This window comes from Tigriopus californicus, chromosome 10 (assembly GCF_007210705.1).
Source record: "Tigriopus californicus strain San Diego chromosome 10, Tcal_SD_v2.1, whole genome shotgun sequence".
Taxonomy (NCBI): Eukaryota; Metazoa; Arthropoda; class Copepoda; order Harpacticoida; family Harpacticidae; genus Tigriopus; species Tigriopus californicus.
Window position 1 is genome coordinate 7,541,705 of NC_081449.1, and position 22,257 is coordinate 7,563,961.

The 22,257-nt window shown below is 45.6% G+C and overlaps 1 protein-coding gene across 1 annotated transcript in view; it reads right to left on the reverse strand.

Annotated features, from left to right (window-relative positions):
* Positions 1-32: 32 nt before the first annotated feature.
* The window catches only part of LOC131889428 (uncharacterized), a 26,916-nt gene continuing 4,691 nt past the window's right edge, over positions 33-22,257 (reverse strand). Inside the window, exons 10-12 of the mRNA XM_059238524.1 lie at positions 3,345-21,621; positions 1,458-3,245; positions 33-1,377 (exon numbers count right to left, since the gene is read on the reverse strand). Of these exons, the coding sequence (XP_059094507.1) occupies positions 989-1,377; positions 1,458-3,245; positions 3,345-21,621 (20,454 nt within the window). The 3' untranslated portion in view covers positions 33-988. The remainder of the gene's footprint in view (positions 1,378-1,457; positions 3,246-3,344; positions 21,622-22,257) is intronic.

Consider the following 22,257-nt stretch of genomic DNA (forward strand, 5'->3'; position numbering starts at 1 on the left):
ATCTATTCGATTGGGAAATCAAGAGCATGGAATTTGTTACATAAACACATTTATTTTGGGATTTGCTCTGTTCAATATGATTCAACAATGATTCTACAACCATTTTACAGTTCCGTGTATAATTCTTTTACTGCTCCTTACAATCTCGAAGTCTACTTCGTCAAGAGAATTTGTATCGTGTCGTGATAATATTAGTGTTGACAATATTATAGGGGTGAGGCGGAGCAACTTCATTTGTAGGTGTGGATGGGCTGTCCTTTTTTGCAATAGTAGGGGCGTGGTAGAGTTGGAGCGAGCAAAATATTGTTTTGTTGGCATTGAATTGTATTGATAACATGTTCATGATTGGAGTTGTAAGTACGAGGATTACATTAGTAGTAGTAGTAGTAGTAGTAGTAGTAGTAGTAGTAGTAGAAGTAATTATATTGATAATAGAAATTGCCGTTGTTGTTGCAATAGGAGGAGTAATAGTAGTAGTAGTAGTAGTAGCAGTAGTAGTGGTTGCAGTAGTAGTAGTAATATTTGTATGGGTAGTATAAGAAGAACAGAAGCTGTAGCAGTATAGTATTAAGGACAATAATAATAGCAATGATAAATGTGTTGAGGTGTGACTCGCTTGGGAGGGAAAATGGAATTGAAGAGCTTCCGTAACAGGGATGAAACAAGATGATGATGAGAGTGGAATAAACATCGCGGATAGACACAGGTTAAATTATTATTTTGTACATTGGTCTTCTGGCTCAGGGAGCGGCTCGAGTCTATTCTTTGTTGATGCACGAATGGTCACAACAATATTTTTGGGAGAAAACTGAACTAAGCTCACGAGTCCTTGGTCCGGGATTTCGTTTCACATCAACACAAAAAACGAAGACAACTCTAGCTCGGGGTCACTCCCACAATCCCGCGTAGTATTTGGAGTCCAGAGCTCGTTCCTTGGGGATGCTGTTATACACTGGGATTTCTCTCGTTCGTTTTCGTTGATTTCGGGCTAGATATAATCAGTCACAATTGGTTGGGCAAATTGAACGACCTCGTCCAAAGACATTGTAACCGTCTCATGAAAGTCATCCATGGTATGATCAAGGTCGTCGTCATGGTCATGGTGATGGCCGTGCATTTGGTTTAAGTTGATGATCTCCATGTTCTCCACCTTCACGGGCGATTCCAAAACCGACCCACTGGCCATGGAATCCGAATTTGAGTGAAACGAGGAGATCGAAGAGTTGGTTTCGTCTTGGTTCAAACCCGCGAACAAGACGGATTTGTCGTCGGAAGTGGAGGAAGAGGACGTGGAAGCCACACTCGAGGTGGTCGAGGTGCTCAATCCGGACATTTTGGAGACGCGATGCAAGTTCTTCAGATGTTTGGTCCGATCTCCTAAAACAAAAAAAAGAGAGGTATTCAATTAAACACAATCCACAGCCTCGTCCAGAAACCGCAAACAAATGCTAGCTTACCTTTGTATCTGAAAGAGTTGCCGCATATGTGACAAACAAAAGGCTTCTCTCCCGTGTGTTTCCGGTAATGATCGTCGACCTTGGATTGGGACTCAAAGCATTTCTTGCAGAGATCGCACACAAATTTACAATCGCCTGAGTGAAGTTTCATGTGCCGTCTCAACAGGTTTGCCTTCTCAAAGCTGCGTTGACACCCGGGTGAAGTACACTGGAAACGCTTCGGAGGTCGTCCAGGCAGCAAAGCTGTTGCTGAGATGGAAGCACGATCTGTCAGAGGAATTTGTACTGGAATTTGGGGTAGTTTATGTTGGTGAACATGCTGTTGTTGCTGTTGCTGTTGTTGTGGTGATGGCGATTGCTGTTGTTGGTGGTGGTGTCGGTTTTGCTGGTGATTGGCACTTGCGGCCGCCGAATTTGTTTGCTCAGGACGAACTTCTTCAATTGGCACGGGTCTGGACTTGGCTAACACCTCTTGGATGTTCATCGTAGTCATTGTTTGAGGTGGTCGAAGGATTGCGGCCTTTGTTGAAGCCTGAGAGGCGGGTCTTCGGACAAAGGCAGCTGGACTAATGGAAATGTTCGCCCTTTGATGTCCATTCCCAGACACGAGTGAGATCACAGGCTTCGAATGTGTAGCCATAGAAGCGGTGGACATGGACGTCGAGGAGGGCACAGGAGCAGATGGTAGGGTGAACTTGATCCCGGAGGGTGTGGTTCGTTGCGAGGATTGAGGCATGATCGGCTTAAGCAACGAAGCCGAAGGAACCAAGAAAGACGGCGTAGACGACGCACCCGGAGTGGCCGTCACGGTGATCGAAGGCATCGTTTGGGATACAGCTTGACCCCGAGATAGCTGTAATTGTTGTTGCTGCTGTTGCTGCTGCTGCTGCTGTTGTTGTTGTTGTTGCTGCTGTTGTTGTTGCTGTGGTTGTTGGGTGAACCTGACAACTTGATGATTCTGGCTTTGAAGGGAATGGTGGTTGTGATTAAGGGACACTTGATTCTGGTGCGAAACAATGACTTGGTTTCGAGGCGGAATGATTTGTATATGGTTTTGCTGTTGAGGTTGTTGCTGCTGTTGATCATGCAAGTGGTTCGGAACTTTTTGATGGAATTGATGCTCCTGGTCCTTCCGCATCTCGTTTTTGATGGTATTAGCCCCTTTTGTCAAAACATTGTGTAAGATCGGTGTTGAAGTTTTGAACGAATCCACGGATGCGTTGGGGGAAGGTGAATGGAATCCCGACATCTCTCCTATCGACGAGGATTCATGATCGTCATCGGCCGCTAACATCGCGATTATGTTTTCATCTAGAGATGGGTCATTATCGTCACTGCTGTGTTGGTGGTGCAAGAGAGCGTGGTTGGAAGAGGACGTCGAATTTGACCCATTACTCATGGTTTCCAACTCGGAAGGTTTGACTGGATGCTGAGGCAGCAATGGAAAGAAGAGGCTGTTACTGGGAGGTGGAGTGGAATTAGTGGATTGAATCGGTGTGGTGTTCACAAATGTCACTTTCGAGGGTCCAGGAGAGGGCACCACACTTGATGTTATTGTGGAAGGGGTGTTCAGCGATGAACTCTTTATTGCCATGCTCGACGTTGAACTCTTCATTGCTGTGTTGGCCATGCTTTGTTGAATTGTTACTAACTCATCGTCCTGGAGTGGAATTTGGACTAGATTCTGGGTGTGGCCGGGATGGTAGCGTTTGATGTGCTTGGAAAGATCACCCTTGTACCGGAATCGCTTCAAGCAGGTTTGGAATAAGCATCGAAAGGGCTTTTCACCTATGAATCGATAAAGAGAAGAAAAAGAGAAAACATGGGATTATAAACACGCGCATTCCTCACAACTACGTATAATTCATCTCAACTGCGGCTGCTTACCGGTATGCTTTCTCTTGTGGGAATCCAGCTTGGATTGAGTGAAGAATCCCTTTCCACATTCCTGGCAGAACAACTTATAATCCCCAGTGTGCCTTCGCATGTGCGACAAGAGATTTCGACGGTTGCCAAACTTTTTCTCACACTGACCACATGGAAATTCACCCTCGTCAGGCAAAGATGGAGTTCCACTCTCGCTCCGAATTTCCGGGATACTCAGTGAAGCTGTTCCATTGGTGGTCTCACTTGCAATATCCAAGGCATCTGTTCCACTCAAGAAGCTTGCCGTTTCAATCGAGGTGTCGAAGCTAGCCTGACTTCCATCGGCGGTGACAATGGGTTGCGCATAGCTGGCAATATCGTCAATCGAAAGGTGGATTGCATCCCCACCGTGATCCAAGTTTGTTCCTTCGAACAGATGTAAGGCATCTGGCAACATAAGTTCGTGATCCTCTCGGTCAGTTGACATCATGACAGGGTCTTGCTTGATGAGCATGGGATGTGCATTATCTGAAACAAGGAGCTCTTTGGCGAAAGCCGACAAGTTCTGACTGCCACAGCTTGAAGACGAAGATGAGGCTGCGGATGTGGATCTTGGTATCACGGATAGAGGGGGGTACGACGTGGGCGTGGGCACAGTCTGGATCACATTGGGACAACTTGTTTGGATCAGTCGGGGAATTTGTTGAATTTGAACCGTGTTTGCCACACTAGATTGGATCATTCCCATCGAGGTTTGTGATGGATTGCAATTATTGAACGAGGTGCTATTCTTCTTCAGGATCAACACCCGTGTCGGGTTGCTGCCGATGGAACCAGTGCTCAGATAAACGTTCCCCGTGTTAGACCCGACATGTGAGGTAAGTGCATTGCTGTTTGATGTGGTTATCACAACTTGATTCGCACTGGACACTACACTCATGGAACTGGGATAGGACATTGCTCCGGTCATCGGATTGGTCACTTGATTTTGAGGCTTGAAAGACGCGCCAGGACCTTGAGTTAGAACATCCAAATCCGTCTCTCCGTCCACCTGTGAGATCAACATCGACTCGTCATCGTCGAGACTCGCTAGAGATTCATCAACACTGACTCGTCGAGAGGATGAATTGGATCCCGGGGTGTCTTTAGATTTGGATCTCCGGAAAGACCGTTTCTTTAGTTCATCTTGATGCATCTGCCGATGTGCATGTGCTCGAACTAAATTGGGAAAGGTCCGCTTGCACATGGAGCACTCCAACCGTTTGTCTACACCGTCGGTCCGAACTTGGTCCAACACGGGAGTCGAGGAGGACGATTTTGATGGTGACTGGGAATCCTTCTTCTTGCTTCGATCTTTGTTCCCAACCCAATCTCCTTCGTCCTCATCAAATGGTTCGTCTAGGGTATGATTAGCTTCACGCTCCAAGTACTCGTCCAATTCGTATATTCGGCTTTCAGTCTTGCGGTTCTTGACCACCACGAACTTTCGGTATTTGGATGAGGTTTTGAACACTCTGAATATCAAAGCGGATTTGCTCTTGGGTTTGATGGCCGCTGACGTCTGCGTTATTCGCTGTTGAATGAGGTTTTGTCCGGAAGAGACCAAAAGTTGGCGAGGTCGTTTGGGTTTGTCCCCTTTCCGCTCCTCGCCATCTTCTTCGGAAATCCTCGGAGAGGCCGAGCTCACGGACGCAGAGGCTCGGGAACAGGTATCAATGCTTCCATCCACTTGCTCCACCGAGGGCAAGAATAGCGATGTTGATGTTGATGATGAGGCTGTGCCTGCGCCTGCTGTTGCTGATGTTGCTATTATTGGTCCACCAACAGGTTCCCGGCTTCTGATTTGCGAAAAACCACCACGACCCGAGGGCCCGCTTCGAATTGAAGGGTAAATACGGGTGCGGCCTCCTGCTTGGTGTACCTGATCAACCTGATCCTGCTCGTTGTCGTCATCGCCACCAATTGTCTTGAGAATGTTATTGAAAGTGCCTTCATTCAATCCGAGCGTATCGTGGTGCTGGTAGGAAGGAAGCGTGGACTGGTGTTCAGGTGAAGAATCTGGAGAGAATGTGACCATACTCGACGAGGGTGTAATGGAAATCGGACGCTTCCCTTGGCTGTCAAAGGACTCTCCCACCCTCTTTTCCTTGTGTTCTTGTTCTTCTTCCTCTGTCCTCCTCATATCAGGAGTTGTCATCATTGCGTTTGTGTTATCAGTCCTCCTGCTGCAATTCAAGCGAGCAAAGAGAGGCACATCACTGGAGGCAGACGACACAGCAGGAGCAGCCCTCGAAGAACACGCGAAAGATGTGGACGGGCCAAGCGCTACGACGCTCGAAGATGAAGAAGGCGAAGGCGAAGGCGAAGGCGAAGCTTCATCGCTAATGTTGTTCTGGAATCCAAAGATCACCGAAGACGTCGTCGTTGTCGTCGTTGTTGATGATTTCGACAACCCGGTAGAGGGAGCAGCGAATAAAACTCCGGAAGAGGAGGTGGGCCCTTTCAATGGAGTCCGATTTCGGCTCCCCGTCGTATCTGACGGTGCGGGAACGGCGAGCGTTGTAGCCCTAAAGGACACTGATGTAGATAAGTTCGATTCTTTCCGCAGAGGACGAGTTCGGCGAGAGCTCTCTGAAACAGATGTGCCGCTGGAAGATGTTGTTGGCAATGCAGAAGAGGAGGATGGTCCATAGGATGACGGTTTGGAAACTGCCTTGGTAGGGTTAGAGCCTGAGGTATGTTTTTCTGAGGGATGTTTTTCTGAAGGATATTGGGAGCGCGCCGCTTTGGGTAAAGACCGAGGTGTCAATTGATATTGTTGATCTTGGGAAATCATAACATCAGTGGGAACAGAATCCAGGGATTTCTCCAATGCGGCACTCTTACTAGGAGAGAGCGACAAGCGGTCAGGAGCGTTGGGACTCTTAATCCGTAACACAAGGGGAGATTTCAATGAAGTGCTCTCTCTTTCCTTCTCTTTGTGCTTTCTTTTCTTATGCTTCTTGTGCTTCTCGCCAATCGAAGATTCCTCTTGGGATTCATCATTAGATTTGTCCTTCTTTTTCTTTTTCTTCTTGTTCCCCGAGGTCAATTTCAATTTCAGCGGGTTTTCCTCCGAGGATTGGACCACATATTTGGTTTCAGGATCATCTTCGGCTTCAGCAGATTCTTTGTCGGGCACGGTTAAGCCAACAGGAGCTTTTATAACCAGTTTGATGCCTTTCACACTGTTCTCCTTCTCTTCAGAGACTCGCTCAGCCAAAGTTTGGGATTTGGCCGGTGAAGTTGGGGATGGATCAGCAACCTCTGGTTTGACTTCTGTGGGACCACTTGAGACCTCTGAACCGACATTGAGATCAGATTCCAAAAGAGTCTCACTATTTCCTCGTTTTCTTTTCAAAGGATTGGCTGTTGAAGAAGAGGGTGGAGAGGGGTTAGAAGATGAGGCAGCTAAGGGGGCTTCTGATTCACTCTGGATGTTCCTTTTGGGTCGTCCTCGCTTGGATGGAGTGGCAGAGGGAACATTTTCGACGGGCATGTCCTCCTCCTTGGGTCGTTCGTCATCTTTTTTCACCGTGCACGACGACGAAGTCGACGAGGCATGGCGACCACGTGTTATCCTTGTTGATGACGGTAATGGTGGACTATTAGACCGATCCATAGACTTTTCCTTGGTTTTCCTTGTTCGACCTCGCTTAGATAAAGTCTGGCCATCAACCTTTGCTTTTGGAAGATTTGACGCATTCTGTGTTGTTGTTGTTGTTCTCGTCAGATTGGTTGCTGATGTTGATGGCTCGGGATCAACAGGGTTTTGTTCTTCGGGCACTCGTTTCGGCCTTCCTCGACGTTTTGGAACATTGGGCTTTTCCGCCCCTTTCTCTGGAGATGGTTCAACAGTCTGTACTTGGGTCATCAAAACATCACTTGCTTGTGTCGCGCTTGGCAATGACACGTGTGAGTCCTCAATAGCCCTCTTGGTCCTTTTTCGAGTAATTGGGATGTCACTTGGATCTTGTTCTGGCATTTCGTCATTTTCTGCCTTCAGAACCTCCTTGGGTTCTTGGCTTTGAGGAACGTTGGATTTGGGGGTGTCGGGTTCTTCTGAATCAATCAAGGTTTTTTCGATGTCAACTATTTCAGTTTTCCTTTTACGTCCTCTACGACGAGGTTCTAGGGCTTCATCTCGAGGTTGGATCGGAGACGCTTCAGATTTGACGACAACTAATGAATCTTCAGGCTTCTTGTTGACTTCTTCAGAATCGGTCGCATTCTTGGGATTGAGATCTTTTTGAGACGGACTCTTCTGTCCCTTAGATGGTACAATGGGAGCAGGTGACACTTTAGTTACCAATGGTGCATCAAAGATGGGACGCGAGATTATAGGGATGATTGGCACTTGCTCGATCTTCAATGGGTTTGATGATTTACGTGATCGACTTCGTCTTCTTGGAGGAGGTTCCTGTTGGTCCAGGTTGGAATCTTTAGAATCTTCATTGATCGGTAGATCGTGATGGTCTTGAGAGGGTGATGTCGCCGTCGCACTTGTTTCAGATTTCACTTCAATGATAGATTCAGGCTTCTTGGGTGGTCTGCCACGTCTCTTGACCACAGGCTGGACTTTTTCGCTCTTCTTTAGTTTACCTTTTCCATTCTTTGGGAAAAGATCCACCGCTTCAGGGTTCTCACATTTCAACCTTAATTTCAAAGGGGATCGTTTGCCAGAACTTACACTAAATCGAGGACCATGTTGTCGTCTTAAGTTGAGAACGATTCGACTACTATTGCCAGTTGGTACTTGAGATTTAAAATTGTGTTTCTTGAAACGGCAACTCTTCCCCAGACTCTTCCACAAGTTATAGCTCTCCGACGATTGATTCCATTGGATCTTGTTCTGTTTCAAACTTAGAAGTTCATTGACTTGTCGAGTCAATTTGTCAACTTTGCTCCGGATTTTCTCGAGGCGTTTTGGAATCTTCACAATAGAGTCTACTTGCATTGGCGGCGGTGGTGAAGGTTGCTCTTTAGGATCTTCGACAGACAAGTCTCGTTGCGCTTGCATCTTCACTTTCTCACTTGTTTTTGGCTGAGAACTTTCCGTTTTCTTTTCGGGTGACTTCATTTTAGCAACATGGTTTAGAGGAGCTAACTGAAGCTCAGTAGGCTGTTCAGCTACTTGCTTTTTGTGTTCAGAGTGAATGTGTTCGGTGATTTTGTCTCTTCTCATGAAAATTCTGTTACAAACCAGACACGAGTACCTAGTCTTAACCCCTTGGCCAGTTTCGATCTTACACAAGTTTGAGGGTAATTCCAGGTCTTTGGGCTCTGGCAATTGTGCCTTAATCTCTGAATCTTTCGTGTCTTGGACATAGGAGGTTTTCTTGGTCAATTTTACTGGCGTGTGCTCTTCTTCCATAACATTCTTGGCTACTGTTACTGAAGCATGTTGTTCTTTTGGCTCAGTGGTCCCTGATTTCTTTGGAGAGCTTTCGTTGGCTTGAGGTGAATCCAGTTTGGCTTTCTTAGGGGGACGACCTCTCTTCTTTGGAGGAGTTGAGGATGCCTTAGATTTATTAACAGGATCACTCTGAAGCACTGGCTCAGGTATTGGGATCTTGGATGGAGAAACAATTTCGGCAACTGTTGGGAGGCCACACAAGTCGGATTCAGGTGCAGCCTCAAGAGGTTCAGATGTTTTACTCGACCTCCTTCTTCTCCTGGTTACCCTTGGGGACAAAGCCGTGGGTTCCTCGGCCATTTTATTTTCAATATTGTTCACAGGTTCAATCACTTTTGGAACGCTGGATTGCGTCACTTTTGGTCCGTCTGGAATGGACACTTTGGCCTCGATTTTGGTAGCCACTGCCTTGCGTCCTCTTCTCTTTGGAGGGAGGGATTTCTCATTAATTTCTTGGTTTGAAATAGCCGTCGCAGCTTGAGATTCATCATTAGCTATTCTTGCGATAGGATTAGGTTTGTCCATACAAACAACGGGAGTGGTAGGTTTAGATTTTGATCCAATGCTCAATTTGGCCTTGGTTTTAAGAGCCGTAGCTTTAGATTGGTCTGCAGAGAGGTTCTCCTCGTTCTTCTTAGCCTTGGACGCCTCATCTTCTCCACATAATGTTTGCGCTTCAGCTTGGAGTTTGTCCAATTCAACACTTTCAGATAACTCTGGCTCAGAAACTCTTCCATCTTTGATTAAGTTGGAGGACTTCTTTTTCGCTTGAGATGTTAAGGGAGTCGAGGGAGCGAGGATCGGCTCTGATACAATTGATGATTCGGACTTGCGAGATCTACGGGGGCTGAATCTTGAAGGAGATTTGGATCGATCACCAGCTCCTTTTGGAGAGCGCGGTAAGTCTGCATGATCCTTGGAAGAGGCTTCCACTTCAGGATTGACTTCGATGGTGGGTTTAATCGAGGCTGGAGTGGGCTCAATGGCTTCTCCTTTGATGGATCTTTCAATATCTTCTTCATTCATGATCTTAATGCAAACTGTGGGAGATTTCTTCTGGATTTCGCGGATGGTTTTAGAAGACAAATCCAAATCACTTTTGATTGAAGTATCTCTCCTCTTGGGGGTAGGGGATTTATCCGTCACGGGGGAAGTCCCAAGTTCAATGGTGGAAATTGATTTCTCCTTTTCAGATGGATCGATTTTTGGAGCAGCTTGCTTCGCTTTGGAATCCGACGTGATTGACGATTTGTTTCTCGTGCGTCCTCGTGTTTTTCTGACCAAAGGTTCATTGCTATCTTGGGCATTCTCGTCACTTGGTAGTTCAGGTTCAATAACGTTTGCCGAAGGTTCCTCAATTTGACTTTCATTCTCCTTCTTCCCTTTGATCTGTTTCTTAGGCTTGTTTTTTTCCTTGCTTAATTTGACCTTGGATGGATTTTTGGGATCCAGCTCAAGTTCCTGATGCGATCTTATTTCACCACTCGCGCAGGCTACAGCCTTCTTTGACTGGATTTTTTCAGATTCGACTTTCGTTACAGTCTTAGCTTTGTCTTGGTTTTCGGACTCCATACAAGCACCTAACCCGACTATTGGTTGTAATTCTGATTTAGAGGAACGTCCAGACAGAGGAAGAACAGATTCACTTTGTCCCTCAGAAGGATAGATTTCTATTTCCTGCACAGGTTTGGCTGTTGCTTCTGGTTCAATGGTCATCTCGTTATCACCCTGCTCGTCATGATCTATCTTGGGATGAATCTCTTCCACTTTGGCTTGGTTGTGTCTTTCTACCACGTTAACCTCGGCGGATATTTTTTGTCCATCCCTTTGTTCTGAATCTTCTTGGATTCCCCCTTCGATCCGGTCAGATATTGTTTCTTCCTCTTCAACAACTTTGACTACCATTTTCTGATCGTTTTCCTTGATTGGCTCTTGGTTAGCATCAGTCATTGGAGCGACGGGGATTGATGAGTCGAAATTGCTGACATTCTGATTGACTGGGCTCTTGGACTGATTTTCATCTAAGCTTTCAAAATCTAATGCAGTAGGATCAATATCGGAGGGCTTGAATTTGTTTCTTAAAGAACTCCTGCTTCCAGGAGTGGGCGGAGGAGGTGGAGGTTTCTTTGTTCGTACTTTCTTCTTCTGTCTTGATGTCTTCTTTGGAACCACCGAAGGCTGTTTCACTGCCTTTTTTTCTTCCCGCAACAAGTCCAAATCTTCATCTTTGTTGTTGAATCGATCTTCGTCATCAACTTGCACTCTTTCACGTTCTCTCTCACGATCCTTTTCATCTTCTTTCTTTTCCGCAGCCTTATTTTGGAATATCTTGAAAATAGCCAATGATTTCTTGGGAGAAGATTCTTTGCGAGGCTGAGGTTTGACCTTGGAGGATGATTTGTCTTCTGCTTTGGGATTTTCTTTTTTAGGTGGAGTTTTCTCTTTGGCAGCAAGTACTTTCTTCCTTAGCTTGGGAGCAAAGGGAATTGAAGAAAGGTTGGGTCTTCTTCGGAGTTTTCTCCTGAGACATCCATCTTCACTTAATTCCTCATTCTCAGAAATTGAAGAGTCGCTTTCAATCGCTTTGGGAGAACCTTCATTTTTAGGGCTGGTAGGCTTTTTAGGAGATGCAGATTCGGCCGGAACTTCAGGGTCATGTGACATTTTGAGAATACCTTCAACATCCGATGCATTTGTTTCAGGAATCTTTGGAAGCACTTCAGATTCCAAGTTTTTCTTTGAACCAGACTTCTCTGCTTTTGATTTGTTTAACCCTTTCACTCTTGATTTGGTTGATGGATCAGAATCACTCACAACAATTTTCTTGCTTTCGGATGCATTTTCTTTTGAGACATTGCCATCAGAAAAAAATCTTTTTTCAGAATTTTTGCTATCAAGCAATTCTTTGTTCAATACTCTGGATGCTATTGTTTCCGATGTTTGCCCTTTAGGGGTCTCCATGTCAGATTCCTTCAGTTCAGTTACCTTCACTTCATATGTTTCCATTTCAGATGTCTTCACTTCAGATGTCCCCACTTCAGATGTTTCCAGTTCAGAGGTCTTTACCTCAGATGGCTTTTCTTCAGATGGCTTTTCTTCAGATCCCTTTTCTTCAGGAGCCTTTGCTTCAGTTGCTTTTAATCCAAGTCCTTTCATTTCTGGTGCCCTTGCTTTTAGCGTTTTCTTTGAAAGAGCCTCTTCTTCGGGTGCCTTGACTTTGGGTGCCTTGACCTCGGGTGCCTTGACTTCGGGTGCCTTGACTTCGGGTGCCTTGACTTCGGGTGCCTTGACTTCGGGTGCCTTGACTTCGGGTGCCTTGACTTCGGGTGCCTTGACATCGGGTGCCTTGACTTCGGGTGCCTTGACTTTGAGTGCCATCACTTCAGGTGTCTTCACTTCAGGTGTCTTCACTTCAGGTGCCTTCCCTTCAGGTGCCTTGACTTCGGATGCCTTGACTTCGGGTGCCTTGACTTCGGGTGCCTTGACTTCGGGTGCCTTCATTTCGGGTGCCTTCATTTCGGGTGCCTTCATTTCGGGTGCCTTCATTTCGGGTGCCTTCATTTCGGGTGCCTTCACTTCGGGTGCCTTCACTTCGGGTGCCTTCATTTCGGGTGCTTTCATTTCGGATGTCTTCACTTCAGGTGTCTTCACTTCAGGTGTCTTCATTTCGGGAGTCTTCAGTTCAGGTGCCTCATCGTAAGGTGTCTTCACGTTAGGTGCCTTTGTATCAGGAGCCTTACTTTTTGGAATCCCTACTTCAGGTGACTTGATTTCAAGTGCCTTTTCTTCAGATGCCTTCATTTCAGGTGTCTTTGCTTTAGACGGCTTCATTTCAGGTGCCCTTTCTTCAGTAGCCTTGATTTCAGATATATTCATGTCTGGTGCCTTTGCTTTAGATGCCTTCACTTCAGGCGTCATTTCTTCAATAGCCTTCACTTCAGGCGTCTTTCTTTCAAATGTCTTCAACTCAGAACTCCTTACTTCAGCAGCCATCATATCAGGAGCCTTGCTTTCTGAGGTCTTTGCTTCAGGTGTCTTCATCTCTGGTGACTTTGCTTCAGTAACCTCAGGTACCATCACTTCACATATTTCCACTTCAGATGTCTCCATTTCACATGTCTTCACTTCAGATGCCTCTAGTTCAGAAGTCTTTACCTCAGATTTCTTTACTTCAGGAGCCTTTTCTTCAACCAGCTTCTCCTTTGATGTTATTTCTTGATGTTTTTCATGATGCATTGCAGAAAATTCCATATTCTCAGATGCTTTTTCTGTCACCACTTGATTTACAGTCTCTTTGTCTGTTGACTTAGTTTCTTCCAACACTTCTCCTTGAGGCACTTCATCATCCATTACTCTTGGTGCATGGGACTCTATTACCCCAGATTTTACATGCCCAGATATGTTTTCGGTTGGCATACTCTCCTCAGAATTTTTTCCCTCCTGTTTCCCTTTCAACATCATGACCTTGGACGATTGGTCTACTATCAAATTGGATTGCACAGAGGGGATTTCTTCAACGAAAAAACTGGTCTTCAAATTTGACGTAGCTGGGTTTGAAGAGAGATTTGGTGTTGAAAAGTCGGTTGTATTCTTTTTCATTGTGGATTCATCTGAAAAGCTTGTCGCTAATAGATCTGGCAAATCGTCCATGTCCTCGAGACCTTCATTGGCTAAATCAGCTTCTGAACTCAATGGATCTCCGGTATTAGACTCTTCCAAGACAATTGGCATATGAACCACTGCGTTTTGGGACATGGCGCTCGTAAGTTCTTCAATGGAAGATGACGATGGAGTGAAGGTTTCTATTTTGGCTTTAGCTTTAGTGCTGATGAGCTTGTCAAATTCCAATTCAGACTTGATGCGATCTTCTTCTGAAAGTTGGCACTTTTGCTTTCGAATGACAACAGAAAATTTATTATCATTATCTGCTGGAATTTCTTCACTGATGTTCTGTGCGTTGACCGATTTGGTTGGAGGTTGGTCTCGTGTTGTGGTTTGAGCGACACTTTGCAAAGGGCTTGCGACCCGTGGCTCCATAAGGAGAGGCATCGACATGATAGGTCCTGGTAGAGCAATTTTGGCAGGCTTAGAGTCATTCTTAGATTGATCTTTTGCTTCTTGGAGATCAGTGGGTACAGTTACAGACTCCTTTTCAAGGCTTTTCTTACGCTTTTCTTTCTTACTTTTGTCCTTCTTTTTCTTCTTTGTGAGTGTTTTTTCGACGAGTTTCTGTTGCATCATGGCAATCAACTTATCTTTTTGCTCAATGATTTTTGAAGCGTCTTCTATTGGCTCTTCCACGAACGAATTAGTAGCCGCCAAGGAGAACTCATAGCCTCCCGATTCTGACAAAGCTGTCGAACATCTTGAAGCATCAGATATGAGAGATGAAGGATCATGCCTGTAAATTGTTCCATCAGGGACTTGATAGTGTCCCAGAGGGAGGGTGTTTAGTTCGGAACTCAAATCACTAGGAAGAGAGAAGTTGGCGACAATGCTGGACCCTTGGTCAAATGTTTGTAATCTAGAGTTGTTGTCAGTGAGTAAATGCTGAATTGTGTCCTCATCAGGTCTTAAAGGCCTGCCATGAATCGCAATGCAATGTCTGTTCACCTCTGAGCGCCGGATGAACGACTTAACACATTCTGGACATTTATGCTTCAATGTCCCTTGGTGTCTATCACAATGATGTTTGAATGCTCGAGAGTTCTTGAAGGACTTGTTGCAAGCCAGGCAAGTGAGATTGGGAGCATCAAAGAGTTCTTCGTTCTGTACGTATTTCAAAGCTGGAGAGTTTGAGCCCGGGACTTCTCTAAGCCCACCACTGACTAAGGCGGGTGGTGTTGGGGGTGGAGATGGACTGGGGGGAAGTGGAGGCTTGTATGGTTTCCGAAGAGCAATGAAAATGTTGGCTTTCTTGAGGATGCCCAGCATTTGCATTTCTTCGCGATCCATTTTGTGACTTATCTCTAAATGCTCCAATAGATGGGTTCGGTTCAAGAAGAGTTGGGAGCAGAACTTACATTTCCAGCTCCGTCGGTTGTGTTTGGTGATCTTGTGCACAGCCCGCGAAGTCTTGGAAGGCAATTCCACGTCACAAATCGTGCACTGATAAGTGAAAGGGTGGAACATGACGGGAGCTAGCTTCTGTACTTTGGTCAATGCCTTGAATTTGGCAGGCCTAGTTTTGGATAACAATTTATCCTTGAGTAGTTTGCTATCTATTCTCCTCTCATTCTCATTGCCCTGGAAGTGAACTCGCGTGTGTTCTTGCAAGCTCTCGTTATCCGTAAAAGTCTTGGGACAAAGAGCACATTTCGTGGTTTCCACACTGACCTCTTGTTCGCGCATGGTATGATGCTCCAAGGGATTCGCACCCAAGGATAAGGAATGCGCTGGTTTCTGCGCCTCGGGAGGCGGAGGAGGAGTAATATTGGTCCCTTCCCGAACGTGAACACGCATATGACGATTCAACTTGAAGTTTCCTTGGAAGGTTTTGGGACAGTATTTGCACTTGAACTTTAACAGTCCGGCGTGTCGCTTCATGTGGATCATGTATGATCTCTTGTTCTTAAGCACGGTATTGCATGTTTTGCATTGTAAAGAGTCTCCATCCTTCGGCTCAGGAATGGCAAAATCACCCGATGCACTAAATTGTGAGGCGGTGTCATCCTCTGTTTCTCCCAAGATTTCTTCGGGGAAATCGTTTTGTCCGAAAATGAGTGCCGCCTCAGCGGCTGCTGCCTCCAAACTCGTATCATCGGACAGACTCACGCCTTGCTCAGTTTCGAAGCTTTCGTCTAAGCCCAACATATCATTCTCTAAAGAAGCACTGAACGATTCCAAAAAGGTGTTGATTTTGGCCGATATGACTTCGGTCTTCCTCGTGTGACTGGCAGCGTGTTTGCTTAGGTGAACCTGGGACTCGAAGGTCATATTGCACACATCACACTTGAAAGGAAGACTGCCTTGGTGCCGGAGCACATGAACCCGCTTATTCTTCTCAGAAGTGAAGGCCTTGCCACAAATTTCGCACGAGAACGGTTTTACTCCAGAGTGCACTTTGTAATGGATATTGAGTGACTCGTTATCCTCGAAGGCAAGTCCACACACGTGACACTTATGAGCGAATCCGTTTATATGTTGATTCATATGGGCCGTCTGTTCCAGTGGGGTCTTAAATCTGGCCTCGCAATGGTTGCAAGCAAAAGGTCTTTCAACTCCATGAATGGCTCGAATGTGCTTATCAAGACTTCTCCTCTCTCGAAACCCCTTCTGACAGTAAGGGCACACCACGGGAACCACATCCCCATGAAGGCGCAAATGACGAGCATAACTTTTTTTTTGAAGTGTGAGGCCACAAATGGGACAATCGGCCATCTTCGGAGCCACTCCAAAATGATTCAGCATGTGGCCCATCAACGTTTTGTCATTCTTGAAACCCTTGTTGCAGATGGTGCACAACAGATTGTCTAAATCAAAACCACTCGTCACGATGGTCGGAATCTCGAATTTTTGGCCTGAGGCAGAAAAGACCTCTCGCGTTTCTTTGGCTGGATCTTTAGCGTGGATGTCACCAAACGGAGTTGTCGGGGTCATTTGAGCCGAACTTAGAGGAGTGGAGAGAGCAGAAGTGGTCGCAAGAGCGGCGGAAGAACTAGAGGTAATGGAGGGCGGAACTGGCGACGATACGTTGCTCGATATTGATGAAGAGTCAGTCAATGAACCTCCCGCGGGTATGCTTTCGGAGGAAATAATTGGCGTCCCGAGGGTTTGTCCAGGAGCCTCATTGAGAAAATCAGCCAATTCTCGTTGAACTGCAATCTTTTGAGGCTGGCCCTGCGAGTCGGGGAATATCTTGTACTGAATTGTAATGGTCATAGGCTTGGACCGCACAACAACATCACTTAAAAAGGTTGAGGTAGATGGAGCCGCCGCCGGGCTGATGTTTAAGCCATCTGGCAAAGAGACGGTTGAGGCTATAGTAGTGGTAGTGGTAGCAGATTCACATTTAGCATCCGCAGGGACAAGGCAAGTACCAGCAGGTAAATTGATCTTGGCCTTTGAGAGCTGAGCCACAGCCTCCGAGGTCAAAGCCTTGATGAAATCTTGGGCCTTGCTACTGGACTTACCATCCCCTCTCTTAAATGTGATCTGCGGTGCCGATTTTCGAGCCACAACCATAGGAGGCGGGGGCTCTGGAGCTGTCGGAGGTTCAGGCTTTTTCTCCTCGCTAGGAAATTGAGGACAGCTCAGTGTAGTGAAGATCAGTCCCGATGACTCGTCCTTTACTGTGGGCTTGTTCTCATCCTCATTGTACTTTCGATAGTCCAGGGTGGTCAGATTACTTTCCGAATCTAACAAGTCTGGAAATTCGCCCGAATCATTGAGGCTGGGTGCGTGCAAATTCATGGCATGGTCTCCTAGATTTGATGAGCCCAATCGCTGATCTGAGGTAGGTGCCATATTTGAAGCCAATTGCGAAGCTTGTGAAGAGTTCACGAATTGGGGAGTCAGAAATTCTTCCATCCCAACAGGAACAATTTTCAGTTTGCCCTCATCGTTGTGGATCAATCTCTCTTCTAAATCCGGAGCTACTGTCGTGTGATGAGAGTGTTCTTGAAGGGGAGGCAGTGGAGTTGCATATTGCATGAGATCATCCATTGAAAGACTTATAGTTCCGTGGTCATCACTGGTGGAGGATTCGCTAAACTCAAGATCAGGACCAGACGGCAAGGTTAAAGAAATCGAGGAGGAACTTGGAGTTACATCACCCAAAACAGGTGGCTGCTGGATGGATCCAGTCGGTACGATGGATTGCTCTGGAAGCGTGGTTTCACTCCCGGTCTTCCTTAAGTTGGGATCTTCAGGCAAGACCATTGACACGGTTCCATCGGGTTTTGTGATAACTTTGGGAGCAACATAACGATTGTTCTTGTGAGCATCTAAATGCTTGTTTAATGCTTTAGGGCCCTCAAAACTTCTTGGACACAGGTGGCATTTGTGACCTAGTGAGCTATTGTGTCGAGCTATATGTAAGTTAAGCTTTCGCTGTTCACGAAACCCTTTTTGACACATTGGACAAATAAAAGGCTTTTCTCCTGTATGAAACCGAATGTGAATATCATACCGATGACGCTCTTTATACTTGCGATCACAATAGGGACACACAAGTAGTCCGGAAGACTTTCCCCGTTTCTTGGTCGATTGCGTTGCACTCGAGATGAGAAAATCGGTAACAGAATTTGCAACATTTGACGCCAAGGAGCCATCCGTTGTCGAAACCGGCAGTGGAAGATTTGAGCTTTGCATTTTCAAGGTACTCATTAATGACGAGGAAACTGGAATCACAGTTTGGCTAATGTCAACGTGGCTTGTTGACGCAGCCGAAGAGGTAGTTCTAAAGGACAAGGATGAAGACCGCCCATCCTCATCGGCATCATATTCGTTGCCCTGGCCTTCCTCTTCCTCCTCTTCCTCTTCTTCTTCATCCTCTTCCGCATCCCAATCCGACATGACTTCAGAATCTTTGGTGGCAACAGAATCAGATTCGTTGACCTCTCCGCTACTCCCGGGGACTGCAGCAATTTCTCCACGAGGATTTGTGTCGTTGGATTTATCACAGGTTAAAGTTGACTTTTCAGCTCCTTCGTCTTGATCAAGTGCGATGGTGTTCTCGGGGGAGTCTTCACTCTCCTTCACTATGCCATCCAAGCCAAGAGATTTTACTAAGTCCGTCTCAATCGGCTTCCCAAGCCGTTCAGGACTTTTTGACACTAGTTCGACACTTTGGGCTGATAACTTGGACAGTTCTTGGAGCTCTTTCGAATTTTCTTCCTCCACGCATTTCTTCGTTGATGTCTCCAAGATATTTTCTGAAACTAAGGCATCGATCTTTTGCGTTAGTTTGTTTAACGCTTGAGTCTCTTTTGGCATTGAATTCGCTAGCAATTGACCGTCGGAGATGGTCACCGAATCTTTCAGGACATCATTACTCGACTCATTGGTGGTGGTTTGTGAGTTTTCCTCCTCAACCTTGCTATCATGAGCTTCATCATTTCGAGTTTCTTTATCGGAACCAACATTTCTTGCAACTTGTTCTTCAATATGACTATATCCTTGTGGCAGGACAGCCTTTCGATTTGGGTGTTCTGAGGGAGCATTTGAAACCACTTCTTGTAATACGGGAAGTTTTGAGGCAGGAATAGAGTTCTCAACATCCCTCATAAGCACCGCCTCTTGGGACTCTTGTCCAAGGTTGATATCAGTTTTAATGAGAGGCATGATGGCTGGCGTTGATGTTGTAGCTTTGAGTTCTTCTTGGTATTTCAAACCGCTTGATTCTGACTTCGACGGAGTTGGTCCGTCGGGTGATCCGAGATCTTTGTCACATTTTGACTGTTCTTCATCAGGGCAGTGTCCCTCTGAATTCTCAACTGAATGGAAAGCATCTGGGGACACCTCACATGTACTTGTCAAATCTAACGAAGTTTGATCGGATTGCACTAGATTCCTAAATTCATTGCCATGACCTTGGAGGGAACTTGAACCGAATTCGTCCTTGACGGGTGATGGAATTTCCACTCCAGCGTTGACGAGAGAATCTCGATTTTGAGGATTCTCCACAGAAACGATGTCACTACTTTCCATTACAGAAACACTTTTGCACTTCGACGTTTCCGCTTGGATAACGGTAACTTCCTCAATTGGAAGAGGATCTCTCTCGGATGAATTGTCTTCCTTCGAAGTCGGAACAATAATTTCAGTAGGCCCACCATCTTCCAAGGAATTGGTATTTGTTTGAGGATTACCATCTTCCTTTGAGACATGATGGTCTTTATTCAGAAGAGTAGCACCTTTTTCGGAACTAGTAACACCCATACTAGGATCAGCAGCACCTTCTCTACAACTAACAAAACCGTCTTCACCATCAATAACACTTCCTTTGAGAACAACGGTGGATTCTTTCGAATCAACGGAAACTTCACTGGCAGCAGCAACAACAACATTTTCATCAAGAGGAGTAGGACATTCGGCCGCTACAACAGAACCTTCGACGAGAACCGCTTCATCGTCCTTAAAACCAGGCAAGACTTCACTGAAAATAACATCATCTTTCTTGGGAACATAGTTCTTCTTTCCAACAATATCATTCTCATGCAAAGGCTGCTTTTCCAGAGAATCTTGTTCATCACAGTTTTGCTGTTCCTTGGGAGAGCCTGGAACACGGAGTGGTTCCTGCTTCTTGGGAGTTCCAAGTTTTTCGGGAGCCTTTTGATCATTGCAAGGGGGGCGTTCATTGAGAGTTTGTTGTTTCCGTGGAGAGTCTTGTTTCTTGAATCGGTATTGCTCGTCGAGAGTTTCTTGTTCCTTAAGAATAACTAGTTCCTTGGGAAGATCTTGATCCTTGAGTGTTTTCAGTTCCTTGGGAGAGTCGTGTTCCCTGATGGGTTCCAGCTCCTCAGGTGAAATTTGTTCCTGGAAGGCTTCACATTTTTCATCAGTTTTTTGTTTCTCGCATTGGCTTTGACCTTCGGGAACTTCTTGAACCTTTGAATCGTCTTGCTCCTTATGAGGCTCTTGTTCTTTGCGAGTCTCTTGCCCCTGGAGAGGATCGGGTTCCCTAATAGGTTCCAGTTCTTTGGAAGAGTCTTGATCCATGGGGGTCTCCTGTTCTTTGAAGGCGATTTGTTCTTTGGGGGCCTCTTCTTCCTTGGGAGTTGTATGCTCTTTTAAACTTTTTTCTTCATCTGCAGCTACCTGCTCTTTAGGAGCTTGCTGTTTCATGGAAGAGTGTGGTTCTTTGAAAGCGTTCTGTTCATTAAGAACTTCATTTTCCCTTGGAGGTTTCTGTTCATGAGGATGTTCTTCGGGGGCATTTTGCATGTTAGGAGTTGGTTGCTCCTTACGAGTATCTGGTTCCGTAAGGGTAATTGGTTCCTCAAGGGCAATTGGTTCCTTAAGAGCAATTGGCTCTTTAAGAGCAATTGGCTCCTTAAGAGCAATTGGTTCCTCAAGTTGAATTGGTTCTTCAGGGACATCTTGTTCAATAGGGGTTTCTTGTTCTTCGAGAGCAGGTTTTTCTTTTGGAGCAAGTTGTTCCTCGGAGACTTCTTGTTCTTTGAAAGCCTCTTGTTCCTCGCGTTCTACATGATCTTTGTGATCTTGTTGCTTCTCAGGAGCTTCTGGTTCTTTGGGAGCAGATTGTTTTTGGGGGGCTTCTTGTTCTTTGGGAGCCTGGTGTTTTTGGGAGGCGTTTTGTTCTTTGTGAGCATGTTGTCCCTCGGAATCTTTTTGTTGCTTGGAAGCCCATGTTTCCTCGGAAGCTTTCTCTTCTGTCGGAGTTTCTTGTCCCTCTATAGCTTCCCCTTCTTTTGGAGCTTCTTCTTCGTTGCAAAGGGCTTGTTCTTTGGGAGACTTTTGCTGTTTGGGAGCTTGATGTTCCTTAGGATCGTATTGTTTCTTCACCCTGTTTTGGTCCTTGGTGACGTTTTGTTCCTCGAAAACCTCTTGACTTTTGGTCGCTTCCTCTTCCTTACAAACCTCTTGCTTTTGAGGAGCCTTATTGTCCTTTGGATATTCTTGCTCTTGATGCTTTTGTTGAACTAGATCTTGGGATTCTTCGGGGGATTCTTGATGATTCTGGCTCATTTGTTCTAGTTGTATTTCCTTTATAGTTTGATGTTGCTTTAAAACCTTTGGAGTTTGATCTTGATGTAAAGCATTTATCTTTGAAATATCCTTATCTAGCACACCTAAGTTGGCCAAGTCTTTGTTGATTTTCTGGTTTGCTGTCGGAAATTGAGCTTCTTTTTGATCCTCTTCGACAAAATGAGATGTTTTCTTCGATTACTTCTCTTCATTATAAACTTCATCGAGTTCGTTACTGAGAGTGTCAATGATGGATTGTTGACTAATGAGCTTGATATTCGATGGTGTTTCGGTTTTTCCAGCGACATCCGATGAAATTTGTCCCAGGAAGCCGCTTTCAGTCTCAGCAACATGGTTTGACTCTTCTACAGGCGACAATGATTCTTTTACAGATTGACAATTATGAGTTCCTGGCGTGGCCCCTAATTCGTGTTGGATTTCAAAGCTAAGATCTCTAGACTAAAAACTCATTTCTCTCTCTGTTTCATATTTTTTAACGATACTCTTTTCTCCATCGCAATTGCTCTGATTGGCTGAGCTCGTAATGAGAATTGCTTCTTCATTTCGATTCTCGATTTCAACTGAGGCGTTCGTAGAAAGCTCTCTGTTTTTCGAGTTCTTGCTGGCGATGATGGTGTTCTTGATTTGAGAACTAGTCTCTGCTCCAAATTGAAGCATTTCGTTGTCAAGAAGTACTGGCTGAGAAGCACAGGTTTCTTCAGAATTGTTGCTAACATTGTCTTGATTGGTCACTTTTGGGCCTATGAATGATCGCACTTCCTCCTCAGCGAACTGAGACCCAACACACGTCGATTTCACGTCCAATGA